The sequence below is a fragment of the Phoenix dactylifera genome, chromosome 17 (assembly GCF_051530095.1).
Source record: "Phoenix dactylifera cultivar Ajwa chromosome 17, Ajwa_hap1_PhDact_Kaust_v1.1, whole genome shotgun sequence".
Taxonomy (NCBI): Eukaryota; Viridiplantae; Streptophyta; class Magnoliopsida; order Arecales; family Arecaceae; genus Phoenix; species Phoenix dactylifera.
In genome coordinates, this window is record NC_143206.1 from 7,099,561 (window position 1) to 7,120,402 (window position 20,842).

Genomic DNA, 20,842 nt, shown 5'->3' on the forward strand with positions numbered 1-20,842 from the left:
AATCTTACTTGAAAGGGTATAAAAAAACTCATAGAGAAGGCATAAAAAGAATGAGGAGTTTGTGTTTTGACATGATGAATCTCATCTCATGTGAAAGATCTTTAATGTAAAATAAGGTAATATTTTGCAAGAAATCATCTTATTATAGAGATCAAGCTCATTCCGAACATTGCAAATTTTTTAAAGGGGTTCCGCAAATCCTAAGATGTTATATGATAGAAGTATTAATTCTCAAGTCTCCATAGCTTGACTAGGTCTAAAAATTGCTAGAGATAATATAGACAAGAATTTAGAAAAAAATAATAAAAAAGGAAAAGGTAAATTATTGTGACTTTGTATCCCATCCATTTGTGAACAAACACCAATAGCCCAAGAACGCCAACCAGTAGAAGAACAACCAAGGTGTATAGTGGAGATAAGATAACTAAACTTTGTTTTTCTGGTTATCTTTTAAAGGATTACATGGCAACTACATATATATAGCCATGGATGGAACACAATCCAACCCATACATTAATTACAATATAGAAAACTAAGAGACATATTAAATGCAACATAGAAAACTAAGAGACATAAACTGTTGGTCTTCCCTATGAATACATGGAACACGAAGAGATAGCTATTAAGAGATGCTTCCATAAATACACTTTACACAAATTCCAACACTCCCCCTTAAAGTGCATTTCTTACATCTAATTGCCAAAGCTTCCATCCAAGACTTGCAGCTAAGGCTAACACCATACGAACTGAAGTCATATTTGCTACAGGGCTGAAAGTTTCTTCATAATCTTTACCATACTTTTGAGAGAACCCCCGAGCAACAAGCCTTGCCTTATAACGGTCTATACTCCCATCTGTTTTGCGCTTGATTTTGTAGATCCACTTGCAAGTGACAGGATCAACTTCCTTGGGCTTTGGTACAAGATCCCATGTCTCATTCTTCACAAGAGCCTTTATCTCCTCATCCATAGCATCTTCCCATACTTTGATACCTTTAGCTTCTTTAAACAAAACAGGCTCATGATCATCAAGAGATTCTGAAAAGAAACAAGAAGTAATTTTTACAAAGTCCCCACCTCGATAACGATCAGGTTTCACAATTTTTCTTATGGACCGCCTTAAAGTTGGTGCACCATCAACTTGTTGCACTTTTTTAGCACTGGATTGCTCAGAACAGCTCCCCCTGTCACTTTGCTCCACCACTTGTGAAGATATAGAATCAGTAGAGGAAGAAGCCATAGGAGCACTAGGTGATAATGGAACTTCAATGATAGGATTTGAAGCTTTTGTGCACCCAATATCAACATCTTCGAAGACAACATCTTCTGGAGAGAAGTAAGAAGAAATTTCATCAAATACGACATCTCTAGAAACCACATACATCTGTGTTTCTGGATTCATAAACTTCCACCCCTTCTTCCTCTCATCATAGCCAATGAAGATACACTTCTTGGCCTTAGCATCAAGCTTGCTCCTATGAGAAGATGAAACATGAACATAACAGGGACATCCAAAAACCTTGAGATATTGAACAGTAGGCTTCTCTCCAAACAAAAGTTCATAAGGAGACTTCATGTTATTCGGACTCAAAGGAATCCGATTAATGACGTAGGCTGCACATGCCATTCCTTCTGCCCATAATGCCTTCGGCAAGTCTTTTGCATAAAGCCAACTCTTGCATGTTTCCATAAGATGGCGAATCTTCCATTCGGCGACACCATTTTGCTATGGTGTATCGGCACAAGAGAGCTCCCTTTTTATGCCATGCTTGCGGCAAAAAGAAAAGAAATCATTTGAAGTAAACTCTCCTCCATTGTCTGTCTGCAGCTTCTTTATCTTCTTTTGTAGTACTCCTTCCACTGTCTGTTTGATCTCCGAAATTTAAAAAATACTTCCGACTTCTCCTTGACAAAATATACCCAGGTGAATCTTGTAAAATCATCAACAAAGAGTAACATATAACGAGAACTAGAGTAAGAAGGAGTTTGGGTAGGACCCATCAAATCACTATGAATAAGCTCCAAAGGAGCCGTGCATCTTGAAAGAGATCTATCAAAGGGACGACGATGTGCCTTGCCATACTGACAACCCTCACATACTTCAACATCAGAAAATGTAGTAAAATTAGGAAGCCCATTTACCAGATTTCTTTTTACCATAATTTTTAACTTGTCCATATTAATATGGTCAAGTCTAGCATGCCAAATTGAGGCACCATCATTTGCATTCATTTTAGCAACATATGAGTTAGAAGCTGATAAAACATATAAGTCTTTTACCCTTTTACCAGTGTGGATGACTTCCGCCTTTAACTCCTTAATATTGCGGAGAAACTGGACATTCTTTGGGCCAAATAGAACATAGTGACCTGCATCTACGGCATTGGCCACCGAGAAGAGATTCTTCTTCATCCCAGGCACATGATAGACACTTCGAAGAGTAATAGAACTGCTACCATTGCATGTAAGAGTGACAGAGCCTTCTTGCTCTACTTCGTGGATTGTATTATCCGTCGTTATGATAGCCTCATTTCCCTTATACTGATGGAGATTTGTCAACTTTGATTTATCACCGGTGAGATGGTGGCCGCATCCAGAGTCGACAATCCAATCATCTAGGGAGGTGATGGAAGCCATAGCTCCTGTTGATGAGATATCTGCTACAAAACACTTGCTCCAATCTTCTTCAGCTTCATTAGAGTCACATTCTTTAATGGCAGCATTACCTCTTTTGAGCTTGACACGACAATTCTTTTTAATGTGACCAAACTTGCCACATCTATAGCACTGAATCTTCTTCTTGCCATCACCATTGAAAGATTCCTCTTTTTTGTCTTGGCTCTTCCTACTCTGACTCTTCTTGCCGCCAGAGAAAAGAGCATTTCCTTCACTTCTTGAAATAGAGGTTTCCGCCATTTGTCGAGCAAGAGATTCTTGGGAAGCAAGAAGGTTTTCAAACTCAATCAAGGATGGTTGCGTATGCCACCCTTGAATAGATGTGATAAAAGGAATATACTCCTTTCGAAGACCACGGATGATAAAGCGCTTCATACGTGTCTTCGAAATCACCTCATCAGAATCTAGCATAGAAATTTCTGAACATAAGTTTTTAATTTTCAAGAAATATTGAGAAATAGAGAGATCGCCTTGAAATGAGTTAGCCAACTTATTTTCTAAAAACTGAAGCCGAGCCATATTCTTCTTACTGAGTAAAGCATCAAGAGTGGACCAGATCTCTGAAGCCGACTTGCACCCAATGATGTGTTCAAAGAGATCATGAGAGATAGATCTCTTTAACACAAACTCAGCCTTCGCATTTGCTTGCTTCCAGGTTCTTAGAGCATCGACATTCTCCAAATCTACCTCTTGATTGCCATCAACAACTTTCCATAGATCTTCTCCAATAAGATAGGACTCCATGCAGATCCTCCAAATCTTGTAGTTAGAATGAGTAAGAAGCTCCACACCAAGCCCACCAACATGACCAATGGACTCCATTGCCAGATAATTAGAACCGATTGTCTTCTACACCAAGAGCGTCTTGAAGAGCACCGTCACCACCTTAGTGAGGCTCTGATACTATGTGAACAAACACCAATAGCCCAAGAACGCCAACCAGTAGAAGAACAACCAAGGTGTATAGTGGAGATAAGATAACTAAACTTGTATTTTTCTGGTTATCTTTTAAAGGATTACATGACAACTACATATATATAGCCATGGATGGAACACAATCCAACCCATGCATTAATTACAACATAGAAAACTAAGAGACATATTAAATGCAACATAGAAAACTAAGAGACATATTAAATGCAACATAGAAAACTAAGAGACATAAACTGTTGGTCTTCCCCATGAATGCATGGAACACAAAGAGATAGCTATTAAGAGATGCTTCCATAAATACACTTTACACAAATTCCAACACCATCCAGATTCACGGAGACACAAAGAATGGAAACCAAGTAAGAAATAAATAAATAACGACATGATTACTATAAATATAATGTAAAATACAAAATAAGTTTGAGCATGAAGATCTAAATTTGCATGTTAACATATTATACATCAGTTAAAGTTGTTTTCATAGTTTGAACCTTTACATAGTGCAAAAATATCATATTTAGTATGAATCCAAACTAATTGACATTTGAATTTTGGATCAAAGTTATGAATACAACATGTAAGACATATAACGAGGGGTAGAATAATAATTTGTAAGTTGCATCTTGTATATATCTCTATTTCATCAAATCATGTGCAACCTAATTTTCCAAAGAAAGCATCTCCATTTTGACACCTATTTATTTTACTCCTATCATCTTCTTGCAAACGCCTTGTGGAAATGGTTATGGAGCCCATTTAGAGTACAATATTCTCCTTCTTGATGTTGTAGGTTGACAATAATTCATTATAGGAAGAGGTTAAGAAATATTATTCTCCGGTAAATTGGTGCTCTTCAAAGCACTCAACAACTTTCTTATCCATATATATTGAACTTTCTTTAGAATCTTTAATCATAAGATTGGCTATTGTCGAAGATGATTTATATTATAGGTTTCAACTCCATTGCCCTAAATATCTCGGTATGCCTTTAGCTGGAGGATCAACCAGCATATTACTTTTGATTGGACATAATATATATGAGTCACTATCACATTTCTATAATTTTTTTACTCTATCATGCTAGTCAATTCTATGAAGGAAAACAATAAATATTGCACCCATGATGGTCCTTGTCATCCACTCAATAGATATTGATGTAAGCAAAGGTCAGCAGCCATGGAGTCATGGACCTCTCAAACTTTTTTTGGAACCTGAAAAGCTTGCTAGTTGGACCATGGGATCCTAATCAATTGGAGCAAACAAATGTTTGAGATCCACCCAAAGGCCTCCGGCTGTCAAGAAACCATGATCAATAGTTCCTCGTTGCCTTACCCAACATTAAAAGGTCTTTCACGGGCATATCTGGCCCAAATGACTTAGCTAAATCATTGGACTTTGAGTTAGTGCTGGAATTCGACAATTCTAGGTCAACAAAAGATCCTATACAATAATGGTGCCAAGTTCACTCACTTCAACCCCTTTGCAACATGCGAAGAGAATATTTTAGGCAATGAATCCACAATAGTTGGATTGCTCGAAAGTAAATGAGGCCTAATGTTCTCTAGTTTGAAGTTAGATTTAGAAAGATTTAGTTTGCGAATCATAATTAATAATCTAACGACCATAATTCATACAGGCTCACGTCCTCCTTGGGTCCATGCAAATACTGTCGTCATATCGGTGGTGAAGGTTAGCACATTACACCAACCATTAATTGGAGAGAAGTTTAATTTTTAGAAGGAAGAAGAAAAGGAAAGAAATAAGATATTTATCAAGTGAGCTCCATCTAGCAATAGAGCTAGATTAGGGCTAGGTAGTTAGATTTTATTTTTTTTCATTTTTTATTAATTATTAATTATTATTTTTGAACAGGTCGGATAAGACGTGTTGAGGGTGAGGTCGCAACAGCCCGGATTTTAACAGAGTTTTCTTGTCCGACGCGAGATCCCTATTTTTGGTAAGTTTTCCCACGGACTCCAAGCCTTCCTCTTCATTAGAATTTATTACTTCTCTCGCGCCCGGAAGGATAGGAAAAAAAACATTGTAGGATCGAAGGAGAGAAAAGGAGAGATTGAGAGAGATCGGCGTCGCTCGTCCCCTCGCCCCCCCGCCCCCTCAAAACCCTAATCCCCTCGGATCGATCCCTCCGGTCTTCCCCGCGCCGGCCCGGATTCAGATCGATTCCCTCTTCCCCAGGTTGGTCTTCCAATCGCCCGTTCCCATTCGCGAATCTCGCGAACTTCTGCCTTTTCGTTTGGTGGATTGCTTTCTTTCTTGTTACTTCGATTGGCTTGAGGATGGATTGGTGTTTTATGTTGTCTATTGCGTGTCGTTGTTTTCGTCGATTGTGATCTGATTGGGATGGATGAGTCGTTCGTGATGCGCGTCCTGCCCGGGGCGGATCAGTTGGGGGTTTCGAATAGGGTTTGGATTTAGAGCTCCCGACTTGGGGGCTTTCCTTTGGCCGCTCCCATGCTTGTTTGTGGTCATCGATCTGTTGCGTTTCTTATTGCGATTTGAAATCTCTATTTTTGATTTTGGGGGAAAATGCGTGGTTTTATGATCGGGATTCTTGACTCACTGATGTTAAGCTCGGGTTTGTTTTGATGGATCTGTTCATTTCTGTTGATATCATATCCTCGAAGAGAAATTTTGATACAACTTTGATCTTTTAGATGACGAGATTTCAACCATTTTCCTATGCCATTGGATTTAAATCTCCAATTCTAGAAGTTGTGGTTTTGGGCCTGAAATCGAGGATTTAGCCCTTTCTTGATTATATGATGTATGTTGTGATAGTATTTGATCAGCTGAATCGTGGACATTTTTTATGATATCTGTCCATTTCGGATGGTTGATTTCATCGGAAATGGCTGTCAAAAAGAAACTTTACTTGTTAGGTAGCCATGGCTTCGTGTTTGATTCGTTTGCTTCATCCAAACCACTGAATTATTGATTTGCCTATCTGCTAGTAATTGTCCTGATAATTGTATGTTACTGTCCTGGCCAATGCATTTCAAAAAATGCATTTGTAGCTACTGTTCTTTGTTCCATGTAAGCTTCTGTTTCTGCTGGCTTCCGTTATTGAATCTATTGCCACTCTTATATTTTTATTTGTCAAACTGAGATTCAATATTGGCTAACAGTAGAAACAACAGTGGGTAATCAGGGTTGTGTTATTATTTATTAGTGAGTGTAGTACATCCATATGCATAAACAGGAAAGAAAATTGAATTGCTTTCTTTATTTTTTATACTTTTGCCTTTTGTTGGTTGATTTTTATAAAGGGTGTCAACTTATAATTTTAGGTCATTTATGTGCAAGCAGAAACTCTTGTTGGCTTCTTTTTATTTCACATGTCCATAGGAAATAAAACTTATTCACATCTGTGATTGCTACTTCATTTTTTTTTTGGAGTAGATTACAAAAACCCTAATGTGATTAGGGCTAAATTATACTTATACCCAATAGTTTGAAAAATCTACACTTACCCTCTGGAGGTTTATTTTTATCCAACACTTTAACATTAGTTAAACTATCAACCTTGAATGGGACTCAAATGCCACATTCGAAAAAAAAATAAAAAATGACCGAAATAATCTTAAGTGACATAACATCCACCCAAGGATATAAGAAAACATGTGTATCCTTCTCCCCACTAAAGGGCAGTTTCAACTTTATATGAGGTAAACGGTTAAACTAACGCCGTTAGTTTAACTGGATATAAGTGTAGGTTTTACAAACTATTGGGTGTAAGTGTAATAAATGTAAACCTCAAAGAAAATTTTTGTAATGAACTTTTTTTTTAATATTACATAAACCACATTTTTGATAGTTAGTATGTCAGTTCAGATGGGATTGTTTGCTGTTTGATATTTTTTTTCTTTTTAATATCTTTAAGTCAGTACTGATTGATGAGTATTACTGAGATGCCTTCACTTATATAGCCCACCAGTCTGAACCAGATTTATGCCTGTTTCAGCTCCACTCGAATTATTTGGAGGAAAATCTAGGATAATTAGGGCTTCTAGAAATATAGTAAAATTGATTTTGAAATATATGATTTTGTTGATTTTCCTAGTTACTGTCTGCAATTCCTAATTAGACTGCTGGTTGCAGAGTTTAGTAGTTTACTTAATAAACACGTATATATTAAGTTGTTTGATTACAAGATTCAGATAGTTATGTTTTGTCCTAAAGTTAATAAATGGAATTTATAATAATCTTTGATGATATAGCATTTATTAACCTCTTGATGGAATAGATGATAATACCCTTGCAAACTGATGACCTTGTTATTCATGACTTATCCTTGCTTAGTAGAAATAAGAGGAACATTATAAAGTGTCTGTATGTCAGCAATCATGCTGGAAATCTTCTTTGGTTTGTGGTATATGGATGAAGTATGTTATGTTGAAGTTAATAAATGCTTCACGCAATCATGTACATGAATGTACAGTCCTTTGGTATGAGGCAGTCAAAACTAGTTGTCGGTAAATTTAATTTGTTTAAGCATGATTCTCTTGTTTGACTGTTGATGATAGTCATCGATGACCATTATTCTTTGCTTCTTAGAGAAAATTTTGAGATTATTCTTGAAGATTCTAGAGTATGTTATATGGTTTACTAGATATTGCCAACTTTTTCATATTGCTCCTGATTGTTTTAAGTTGTGCATACAATTTGTCAAAAGCTATGCTTCAGAAAGTTGTTGGGTTCTAAAAGCAAAATTGAAATGGAGATTAGAGGAAGCATAAAATGTGAAATTGGCAGAGTTCTTTTTCTTCTCTCTCACTCTAACACACAACAATCATGCATGCATACTGTCTTGCACATTTAGATATGATAGGATGCACTCTAATTACCTAAGTTTTCCTTTCTAATAAAACAATAATTGCTGTTAGGTTGTTTTAAAGATAGTCTTAATATCTTTGTTGACTGAGGAAGCTTGTCATAATAAATTCCATAGAAGTACTACATAATAAATATTTTGATCCATCAAGATTTTTGTTCAGTCTTACTGTTTTAACGGTAATTTAATGAGTCTCCTGCTTTCTCTTGCAAAACACTCTGCCTTAATGATTTATAGTATTTTAATATTTCCAACTTTAGGCTATGTTGCTGCATGGGTCTGAAGTGGATATTCTTGGCAATGTGTGTTGGTCTGAATGTCATGTTTCTTGGTAATTTGAGAGTCTTTCCATCTTTTATCATTTCTCTTGTGAATGCTTGTTTTTTTGGCCTTCTAGGGCTTCTAGAGTTAGAGGATGTAGTGGCCGAATAATTGTTTAATATTTAATAATTTGGGATGTAACTTTAGATGGGTCTGGTTAAGAAATTCAAGAAGCTTGTTGGTTATGATGGGGATACAAGTTTATATAGTGATGCACCTTAATATTACAGGGTATCATCAGAAAAATTTCTGAAAATTAGATGGGTTTTATGAGTAATTCATGATTTTTATGAGTTTAATAGGGTTACAAATATAAAGCCATAGCATCATAATGAATCTTTAACAAATTCTAAAATTTCATAAAGCAAATGAATTATGATTGATGCAACTTTAGAGAGTTCGAAGTCATCATCGTAATGGAGTTTTAGCAAAATTATGAAAACCTTGATCGGTTTTATTAAGAATTTATGAACCTTATGAATTATGATAAGGATAAAAGTTTAGTGCCAATCCTTACCATGCAACTGAGTCTTTATCAAAATTTCTAGGAATTAGATCAACTTGTTTAAGAAAATTCACGAAGCTTGTAAGTTACAATTATGATGAATGTTTATTAGAATTGGACCTTTTCTGATCTGTTTTCATTTTCGATATAAGGCATGTTGTTATTACTTTGCCGACATATATTAATGCAGTTTTTTGTACTCTTCACTGAAGGAAATGTTATCTGCATTACTCTTTATAACTCAATAATAAATCATTTTTTTCTTTTAAGTGCTAATCCTGTCATTTGACCTTTTTGCTGCGGGGAAATTGTAGCATGCACATGCCCTGCTGTCTTTATGTATGACATGCTGTTTTTATTCCCTCTTATATTTAATATCTTAGATGAGGCCTTATTTTTTAAACAGGCAATACAAACCACACTGTTTCACTCATGTTTTATATCAAACAAGATGAAGTAGGCTCTGTTTCTTCTGAGATGACCTGTTTTAGATATTTGTTAGGTTTTGTCAAGCAGATGCCGTCTATATTGAATAATGTATGCTTCTGCTGAATATCATCTAATATATTGAATAATGTATGCTTCTGCTGAATATCATCTAATTATTTAAAACCTGGCAAAAGTGCCTAGCTGACTGATGAGCTTACTTCAGCTTGTTTCTCCTGTACTTTTCTAATTCTAGGCTATAATTGAAATGAAATCCAAAGCTGTAAATTTTTGTAAGCTGTTTCCAGTGAGTGATTTTTTGAACATCATAAGGTATAGGTTTTTCTGATAGTTTGTGTAAGAGGAAGAACTTATCATGAGATATGTTGTGAACATGTATGATGTGTTTTGTGCAAAGCATTTAATGGTTAGAAAACTCAATTTTTTTTCTAGATACAAAGGAGTGCAGTGGACATATAAACAAACCAAATCATCTGTGATGCCTGATGAGAAATAATTCAGCCTAATTCTAGGAAATTGGTGACCTACTGCTGGAAAAGTTATGGTTAATATTTGATATTTCTATCTTTTCAACAATCTTGCATTGTATAAAAATCATGCATGGAATCGGTATCAGGATCTTGAACTATGGCTGGATTTGCCAATATTCTGTATATACCATACACTGGTTGAATTTTATACTAATAAAATACACTAGAATATAGAGATACAACCACATCGTATGAATTATAGATTAAATCAAGGGTTTTTGAAGGCTTAACAACTTTGTATACTTGTTTGTATTTTTTGACTTTTTTTTGTTTCTGGTTATATTATGTTTTTCTTTTTGTCTTTGTGAAATGTTAAATCTTGTTGATTTCATTGCATAGTTTGATCCAACATTGTTTTGAAGATAATGGCAAAAAAATGTTTTTAATCTAAAGAACCACTGCTATGGGGTATCTCTGGGAAGTGTTTAAGTTGAATGTTTTAATGTTTTGAAATGACTTTCTATGTAACCTGGCAATCTCTTCCACAAAGAGATTTATATCTTTTCCATTGCTGTGCAAGTATAGACTATATTTTTGCTATTTTCCCCCCTAATGATTGTTGAATTTACTAATATTGGGAACTTAGAACTCTTGCACTTGTCATAATACATAATCAAATTTCATTAAGGGCCACCTAATAGTTTTTATATATTTAGTAAAGGTTACAATACGCATACATTTTTTTTGTTGTTGTGTAGTCACATGCAAGATATGGTCTCAGTATTGGACCTCGTACTGGTGCCACACTATCAATGTGTCGGTATGGTACGGTATGGGGCTGGTACCGCTCTGTCGGCACGTCCGGCGTACCGTCCTGTCGGCACGTCCGGCGTACCGTCCTGTCGGCACGTCTGGCGTACCGTCCTGTCGGCAGCAGAGCCGAGGACAATAGCAAGTAACTAGACTTCTTTTGCCTTTGAGACTCGTTATGATGAAACTTTGCTTGGGAAAGATGTCCGCACAAATGGCTTTTTCGCAGCAAGAATGCAATAGAGGACTTTTTAGGTTTTCATAGATCGGCGTTCCGTCCTTATCGGTATGTCTGGCGTACCGTCCTATTCGGTACATCTGGCATACCGTCCTGTTCGGTATGGTACGGCGTACCATGGTCATGATATTGCTACAACTATTGAATTATTTTATTATTTTTTGATGTTTTAGTTTGTTCATGATATGATGTTCTGTTAAGCCAGATACTAGTGTATTCTATTGACTTGTTCCACTCTATTATCATTCAACTTAAATTGTTGCACTAGGTATTTTGGAATCTCACTTGTGCAGGTTCATTGATGTTCTATCCAAAATGAAAAAGGACATTAGTATATGCTTGTTATCCTAATTTCGTTGATAGTAAGAATATAGTTAGTTTCAAGTGGTGTATTTGTGAGTCTCATGTGGTGCATAATGTTTCATACTGTAAAGAGTGGTTAGAGTTTTGTAACGATAGGCATCCTCATTGCATTTCTCTTTTGTATTTAATTTTGTATATATTTTCAACATAATATAGTGAGTAGTGTACTGGTGCTTAAACTTGGCTCATGATGTTTGACACAGGAAATTGTAGTCCTTTGAATTCTGTTGTCATTTAAATTCTGCCTTGGTATGCATGTGGTTGCTCTACCGCACTATTTCCATGATTCAAATGAATATGTATTTTAAATCATTCTTCATAATGAGTAGTGAATATTATGAGCAATGTAAACTTGCACATTCTACTCCCCTATTGATGCACTAAGGTTTTAATACTTTCTTTGTAGTCCACATCAAGATCTTGCTTCACTATACTTATGATCTGAGCGAGCATGAATTCTTAATCACAATTCATAATGGAAAGGAATTGATTAGTGATCATTAGTAAAGTTGCACATTTTGTTCCCTTTTATAAGATTAATATGTTGATGCCTCTTAGTTTTTTTTGTTGCGTATGTTTGGCTGTGTTGTTCAAGAGGCATGATGTGTTCATATGGCAACCTATGTACTTTTGGCATGGAATATAAACTAGTTCTTGTTTATCTTTATATGATGATGATCATGGGATCTGATTCCTTCTTTTGCTCTAATGTTAAGTTGCAGGTGACTTCTGTAATTAGTATTCTTAGAAATGTCTCCGGCATCCAAATCCAAGTCTAAGGATAAGGCTGCAAGGACAGCCAAGGAACAACCCAAGGTTTTATCAAAATCCTCATCTGCTCCAGCTAATGGTGGAAATGGTGCCCCAGCAAGTGCATACAATCCAGTTTCGGGTACATTCCATACGCTTGAAACACCACCATCTGCCTCTTTGCCGGGAGCCCAAAACAACGGTCGGTTCAGAAGTATAGATGAAACAGAGGAGCATTCTGGCAGTTCACTAGGCACTACAGGAGAGTTTGACTCAGCTTCCAACAATGGTAGCTGCTCTGGTGAGTCAGAAGACCAGAAGGAGAAGACTACTAGTGCTACACCTCGCATAGAGCCTATTCCCGGTTGTGACACTGATAAACGTGATAAGATTCGGCAGAAGAATGAGAGGAAGCACCAACGCCAGAAGGAGAGACGGGCCCAGGAGCTACATGAACGCTGTAGTGGGTATCTTATGTCTAGGAAACTAGAGACACTTGCTCAGCAGCTTGTGCAGATGGGCTTTCCCTCAGAACGTGCAACCATGGCTCTCATTCAAAATGAAGGCCGTGTTGAGGAGTCTGTTGCATGGCTTTTTGAGGTGGGTGAAGAAAGCAAACTGGTTGCAACAAACTTGGAAGGTGGAGTTAACTTGAAAATTGATATTACTGATGAACTTGCTAAGATTGCAGAGATGGAAATAAGATTCAAGTGCACAAAGCAGGAGGTTGAAAGAGCTGTTGTTGTATGTGAGGGTGATTTGGAGAAGGCTGAAGAAACCATGAAGGCACAGAAACAAGAACCATCTGCTGCTCCACCAAAGTCGGAAGAATCAGGTGATCCTGCTGCCATCAGTAGTTCCAATAACAAAATGGCTATGTCTTCTCAGAACCCAACCGTAAGAACTCAAGTAAAGGCAATTGCTTCAGTTGGCACCCAGCAGCAGAGAAGAGATGAAAGCGATTTTAATTATGTGAAGTCAGTGGCAATGGGAGTGGTGTCTCAGGAGTCTGGAAACAGAAATTTGCAGTCTTTGAGAAGGCTACAACCTAAACCAGACTGGGGAAGACAGCAGGTTGCTGCTCCCTTGGAGAAGAGATGGCCGAGCACCAGCTCTTCTCCATCTGTTTCATACTCGCTGGCATCTCCATTGCAAGCTGCGGTTCCCCCAAGCAAGCCGGAAGCACGCTATGCGATGGCAGGCAATGAACTCAAGGCAAACTTGCAGGCAGGAACATTGAGAGAGCCAGTCATTGTAATGCAGCGCCCACAATCCAAACAAAGCCTCCCATCCACAAGCCTTGCTATCAGTGCCTTACCACCAGCTTCCACGGGATGGTATTCAAACGGAATGCTCGGCATGGAGATGAAGGTGGCCAGTGGGGGCTTGGGCCACAGCTTACCCCCCTTGGGTTTGAATGGCTCTAGTCCCCAGCAATTTGTTCCCCAAAACCATTTCCAAACTTTTGTTTCAAGACCTATGGATTCTGGTGCAACAGGATGGGGTGGTTCATGGAGCCCTACAGGGACATCATCTTCACTTGCTGTGCCATCCTCACTTGGGCTGTTTACTGGGTGGGGTTCTTCCGGGTCTTCAGCATCATCACCTGTTGATTGGAGTACTGGTGGATCAACACCTCGTGACTACACCTCTATAGACTGGAGCCTAGACCTGGCACTCCTGCGGCCATCTGTTAAGAGTGATAGGTTATCTGATACATGGTCACCCATGTTTATGGGTGGGAAAATTGCAAGGCCAGTTGTGAACGGTGGCGGTGTCTACATTGCAGGGTTGCAGGATGGTAGCCTTGCATCAGAGTCGTCTTCTGCTGGATCTCATGAGTGGACCTCTCCCTTTGCAGGGAAAGACCTTTTTAGGGTTCCCAGGCAGTATGTTACATCCCCTTCCCTGTAGGAAGGGGTCTTAGGCTGAAAATGGAAAATGGACAAACTGCTGGATTTGGTGTTGTTTCTTAATGTCTTTCAATGGTCTCTGGTTTTTAGTGAATATTGCATTTTCATTCTTGATGATGAGGATGATGTGTTAATGCATCTGTAAGATGCATTACCACATCTTTCTCTATTACTTTCCTGACTTCATATGGTTTTAGGTTCATGAGATTCTTATGCAATTTGAATTTGTATAGCTGAGTGACGGTTAAGCACTTGGTCCATAGCAAGGGGCAATAACATCCTTAAGTACCAAGAAAGCATTGTTTTACAAAATCTGCGGATCATTATTCTGCTGCAGCTGTTTCATCTTGCTCAAATAATTCTTTGATGAATTAAGATTAGGTATACCAGCGGGCAAGCCTTTGAAGGTAATGGGAAAAAATGTCAGCGTAGAAACCAGCAAGAATGCGCCGTGTATACATTAATTAGATTTAAATCTTCAGGACTCATATATAAATTTGAACCTTCGGTCTGGGATAATAATGTTTCACAAAATCTCTGAAGGTTGGAAATGTTTCATTTAATATATCTGAAACCACAATCATGTTTCACTGTGCCTGGATGCATTTGATTGGGGCAATTTCTCTCACTTCGGTGAAATTCTGCCAAAGTCAAACAATGGCACTGCTGGAAATATCTGTAAATCAACAACCATAATTGTAAAAGCAGTTAATTTTTTTTTTTTGATTAGACAAGATGATTAGATTGTAAATAAAAAGCATGGATTTCTAGCAGTGTGATTGTGACGCCCCTCAAAATAATAGTCGTAGCTCGAAACTTCGGGCCGAGGGTTCTCATTAAATGGTTCCCCTAAGATCTTGTGACTAAAGAGAGGTTAGAGTATAAGGTGGAAACCTTCCCAAAAGGATCATAATATCTTCCGATTTCAATGTGAGGATGACCGAAATGCGGCTTTGATTAGTAGATATGGGTAGTGGCCAACCAACTGTTGGCGATGGAACTGTGAGCGCCAAATTTCATTCCCGGCATAGAAAAGGTGAAGAGGTCAGTGGTTTGGGTCAAGCTAGCTCATCTCCCGCAGGAATATTGGGAGGAGTCAATCATTGAGCTTGCAGCAGCGACGGGCCGGACTCTGGCCCTTGAGAGCTTCATCGAGCAGCTCTAGAAGCTTGGCTATGCTCGAGTCAAGATCAAGATCAATGCCCTAGATCTGCTCAAACCAGGGATCTTAAATCAGAGGCGAGCTAGAGTTTTCTGGCAAAGCTTTGTCTATGAGAATATTCCGGCCTTCTGCTACCAATGTGGTAAAATCGGTCACAAAGATGAACATCGTAGCTATCCTCCGTCGGTGCCCACGTTTGGGGAGGAAGGGCAAAGTAGGGTTCCCCTAGCTCCGATGATGGTGGAAACAGAGGCGGTTGCCAAAATGGAGGCGGTTGCCTTGACGGAGGAGGGGCCAAAAACTGAGAGCAAGCTGGTGTTTGGCTCGTGGCCGACGACGGCCAAAATCTGGCAACCAAGGGCTGCCAAGAGCGGGATGCATGCGGGCGAGGAAGACGGACGAGTCCACCCCCGAGTCTGCCTCAGGGTTAGGTTCGCCCCAATCTGGAACGAGTTCCCTAAGGAACGAATCGAGTTCGTCGAGTTCACTACCTAATTTTGATGGACGACAGAAGTTGTCCAAGGTAGCTCGCCAGCATTCGTCGAAGAAGGGATTTCTCACCCCTGAATCGACGCATTGCGGGGTGGGAGCGAGTTAACTCGGTTATGATCCTGAGTTCAATGTTAAGGCAGGTAGGTGATGAGAGCACAAAAGTGCGATCTACACGCAGCTTAAATTAATATTATTGCTAATAAATAATGATAAAAGTGTTGCATTAATATTATATTTTTGTGGGGTGCAGGTGATCGTAAATCAAAGAAAAAAATACGCATTAGGTCCAAAAAGATGCATCACCACGGATGACCAGCCAACCGTATGAGTCAACCCAGTTGCACACTAGAAAGAGGCTAGGTTCAGTCGTCCAGTTCACTGCAACCAAATCCCAGCAGCCAGCAGCCAGTGCATCTCATCCCGATAGAGCCCTCATGCAACCCATTCTCTTCTCCCGTGTGTGGATTTTCCAAATCTCACTCATCCCAAATCTCAGCACCATCCGTGCGTCTTCCTCACATTCCACGTGTTTCATCACCTCCCAGCAACCCGTCTGCCCCCTCTTCATCCGCCCGCGATCAACGCCATTTGCCTCCTCCACTGATTTCTCACATCCCAGCATCCCGCGGCAATCTTCTTCAGCAATCCCGTGTCCGTGCAACCTCCCGAGATCCCCCTTCTACCAGCTCCTCCGCATCTCATCCCAGCAAAGAACCAGTTTATGAGTCCGTGATTGCAGCCCGCGATCAGCCTCCTCCAGCATCCGCGGCTTCATCCGTTCGCTCCTCCCGCAGGTCCCGTGATCAGCGCCCAGCTTTCTCTTCCGTTCCAACGATCGTGAGCATCTCGGCGCCATTCGCCTCCTCCGTTCCAGCATCCCAGCTCCTTCGGATCAGATTCTCAGCATCCCGCATCCAGCAACACGCGGCCGTTCGGAGATCCAATCCCAGTGATCCCGCCACATCATCCTCTCCCGTTTCTCGCCATCAAGGAGCCACCGACCCCCTCCTCCGTGATCCGCCCAGCAATCCCACGGCCAGCTCTCGGAGATCCAATCCCAGTGTTCACGCGATGCATTCTCAGCTCCCCTCCGTGTCCGCCTCTTCCGCCTTCTCAGTCTCCCGCGCACAATCCCAGGCACCCATTCCTCCTCCTCTCCACGCAGAATCAGGGAATCCATCGCCGGGGTGGGGGCGATCTATATAAAGGGAGGAGTTCTCGTCCAGGGGGTTCACACAAAAACAGGGAAGGAAGAAGAGTGGAGCCGGGCTGCTGTAGTGGAAAGAAAAAAAAAAGTGTAGAGAGAAACAGGGGATGCCTTGTTTCTGTTATTAAAAAAAAAAAGAGTGAGAAAGAGAGAGGAAGATGATGAGCTAAAGTCCTTGGTAATGGGTGAAGGAAGATCCTTTGGTGTACCAAGTTCATGATGTAAATTCTAATCCTTTGCTTTATACGATCTATCTTTTGATTATGTTATGATTCTTATATGTTGAAAATTCTTTTATGATTTATGCTTATTGATACATGTTTTCCTCAATTATTTAATTCATCGTCGACGTTCTAAGGCACGTTAAATGCTTAAAAAGAGAATTCATGTTATCAAGAACATACTCAATAATTAAATTTTATCTGCTTATAATTTTTAAAAGAAAACAAAAGAATCATAGAATTTATCGCATGAACTTGATATTATTAAAGAAGATTCTGGATCCCTACACCATCTTAATCTATCCAAACTTCGATTCTCTATTTACTGGTTTCTTTTCTATTTGCAAACCATCATCTTAATCCACAAGTTTATTGAATCAATTAATCTGAAATTAAGCTAATAACCCATAGATCGTTTTCTGAGGAATCGACCTCGGACTTCCGAGTTATACTACTTATGCGATTCTCCTGCACTTGGGAGAACAATTTTTCGAAAGCACCAAGTTTTTGGCGCCGTTGCCGGGGAACGGCTGAGTTATTAGTATAATTTTAGATTTAATTTTTACCTTAGTAGTTAGTATTTGTCTTTTGAAAAAAAAAATCTTTACTACTATTTTTAATTCCCTACACAGTCTGCATCAAACTCGGATATCATATAAATTAGCCGTCTGATTTGACTCAAATTCGGTCAGCTAGTGCAAGACAAATTGTTCAATAATCTGAACGGTCTGATTGACATTTTGAGACTTTTAAGACTATTAGATTAATACGAAATCTTGCTGCTTTCTGTTTTAATTTTTCTGTACTTATTTTTTTTAGAATCAGAATTTCATTGTTATTATATCTCATTAGCCCTTGTTGCTAATTGAAAATCAATAAAAAAAAAAAACTTTAAGAAAAGATCAAGGGTGATTATTCAAAAATTTTTTAAAAAAAGAAGGAAAACCTAAAATTTCAAATTTTAAATTTCAAATTTTAGAATTCAAATTTCAAACTTCAACTCATAAATTTTTTTTAAAAAAATAAATAAATAATTTGCTTGATCACCTATTCAATGAAATTTAATGTCATGTCATAAAACATTAAAAAAAAAATCTCTTGATTGTTGCATTTAGTATAAGGCATCAGCATAAAATATTCTAAGGGCTGAACCCATTAAAAAAGATAAGGTCAGGATTTCATCACTCGTCCTTAGCCCAAAAATCACCCCAGTGCATAAATATCCTAAGTTTAACTAAAATCAACTAGACGTTGGCCCCTAAGGACATTCGAGCTTAATAGGATGAAGACCACCGAAAGTTGCACCAATTTCGCTCTATGGCCCAGTCGATGTCTAGGCAAGCTTTGTCCCTCTAAGGGAGACAGTCTCTGTTCGAGGAAAGTGGATTTTAAGTGGGACCCTTGCTCAATGCATCGTGACCCCTCCACTTACCTGGGAGCTTACCTGGTCGACTAGGTTACTAAACCGGATTGGAGGCTTAGGTGTCCTCTTCAAACCAGTTAAGAGCTGTCTAGAAATTTAAGAAAAAAATTAGGAATTGAGGTGTAATGTTTTGATGCATGCTTGAGTGTGAATAGATTTTTGTTTTTTTTGTATTAGGTTGTCCTTTTAGATATCTTTAGGTAGCACTTATATTAAAAAAAATAAAAAAAATAAAAAAACAAAAAAAAGAGAGAAAAAAATTTTGCATGCTAAAGTGGAATAGGGACGACACCGGTCGATTCAGTCGTACAACTTTAGATCATCCCTTAGGACACACCCCTGAAATTCCTTCGCAGTATCTCACACCTTGTGAGATGGCTGATTTAAATGAAGATGCAGGGAGTCACCACGATGGAGAACGTGAACCCCATGTTATGACCCTAAGACAATACCTACAATCAGCTAGGACTAGTCAGCCTTCATGCATAATTTTTCCTGATAATGTAGGATATTTTGACATCAAACCAGGGGTAATTCAATTACTGCCCAAGTTTCATGGGTTAGAGTCCGAAAGTCCGTATCTTCATTTAAAGGATTTTGAAGAATTGAGCATCACATTTAGAGTGCTGAACGTCACCGAGGATGTCCTCAAGTTGACATTGTTCCCTTTCTCTGTAAAGGATAAGGCCAAAACATGGCTAAACTCCTTGCGACCTAGATCAATAAGAACTTGGCAAGATATGCAGAGAGAATTTTTAAAGAAGTTCTTTCCCACACAAAGGACCAACTTTTTGAAAAGACATATCAGCAATTTCCAACAAAAAGATAATGAAACATTTTATGAATTTTCGGAAAGATTTAAAGACCTTCTTCTCTCATGCCCTCATCACGGATTCGAAACTTGGAGAACCATTAGCTTCTTTTATGAAGGTTTATCTCCATAGTTGAAACAGTTTGTAGAGACCATATGCAATGGTAGATTTTTAGAAAAACAACCTGATGAGGCATGGGAGTATTTGGATTTCCTTGCTGAGACTGCCCAACTTTGGGATAATGGGGATAGAAACAATAAGTCTTTGCCTAAGCCTACTAGCTCTGTACAGGGAGGCCTTTACAACCTCAGAACTGAGGATGATCTTCATGCTAAAACGGCAGCCCTCACTAGGAAGGTAGAAAAAATTGAGCTTAAGAAGGTTGAGCCTGTCAAGACTATAGAGCTTAGAAACGAGTGTTGTGGTATCTGCGATATGTCGGGTCATACCACTACAGATTGCCCCACCATAGCGGCATTCAAAGAAGTCTTGCACGATCAAGCAAATGCTATGAACTCCTACCAAAAGCCTTATAACGATCCATACTCGAATACCTATAACCCTGGTTGGAAGAATCATCCAAATTTTAGGTGAAGAAACGATCATCCTCAACAGTCACACCATTCAGCTCCTCCACCTGCACATCCTACTTTTGCATCACCACCCTCCCAAAAGCCGAATATCGAGGATACTTTGCAATCTATACAAACTTTTCTACAAGGTCAAGCTAATATCAATGCTCAAAATGCTCAAAATTTTGAAGATATAAGGAACCAATTGTCAATGTTGACTACCGTCCTAAGTACCCAAGAGAAGGGTAAGCTTCCAGCTCAACCCCAACCTAACCCACAAGTGCACGGTAGTAATAATACGGCTCCTTCTAGTTCGCATACAGAACATGCAAAGAGCACCATGACTCTGCGTAATGGAAAAGTCATTGATCAGACCATCCCATCAAGACCGTAGGTCACTTCTAATTCTGATATTCCCAAAGCCGATGAAAGGGACAAAGAAGAAGTTGAGGTCCCAACTTCTACCGAGAAAGTTGAATGTCCTTTTTCTCCACCTTTTCCACAACGGTTAAAGCCATTGCAAAAGCTCGAACCTAATTCTGAAATTCTTGAGCTTTTTAAACAAGTAAAGATCAACATACCTCTTCTTGATGCAATCAAACAAGTACCCTCATATGCCAAATTTTTGAAGGACTTGTGTACTGTCAAGCGCCGATTAAATGTTAAGAAGAAGACA

The 20,842-nt window shown here is 38.8% G+C and overlaps 1 protein-coding gene and 1 non-coding gene across 3 annotated transcripts; one reads left to right on the plus strand and one right to left on the minus strand.

Moving 5' to 3' along the window:
• Positions 1 to 5,514: 5,514 nt before the first annotated feature.
• Positions 5,515 to 14,371, plus strand: LOC103721664 (uncharacterized). Of its 2 annotated transcripts, none has more exons than XM_039132742.3 (2): positions 5,515 to 5,804; positions 12,337 to 14,371. In XM_039132742.3, the coding sequence occupies exon 2, from the start codon at positions 12,365 to 12,367 to the stop codon at positions 14,276 to 14,278; it is 1,914 nt and encodes a 637-aa protein (XP_038988670.1). In that variant the 5' UTR covers positions 5,515 to 5,804; positions 12,337 to 12,364; the 3' UTR covers positions 14,279 to 14,371. The 2 variants fall into 2 exon arrangements, with proteins under 2 accessions (XP_038988670.1, XP_026666044.2); XM_026810243.4 differs by having other exon boundaries at positions 5,555 to 5,804; positions 12,331 to 14,371.
• A 5,197-nt stretch (positions 14,372 to 19,568) lies between these two features.
• On the minus strand, positions 19,569 to 19,677 carry LOC120112967 (small nucleolar RNA R71). Its single transcript, XR_005514617.1, has one exon. It is a non-coding gene; the product is annotated as a small nucleolar RNA R71 (small nucleolar RNA).
• Between the last annotated feature and the right edge of the window lie 1,165 nt (positions 19,678 to 20,842).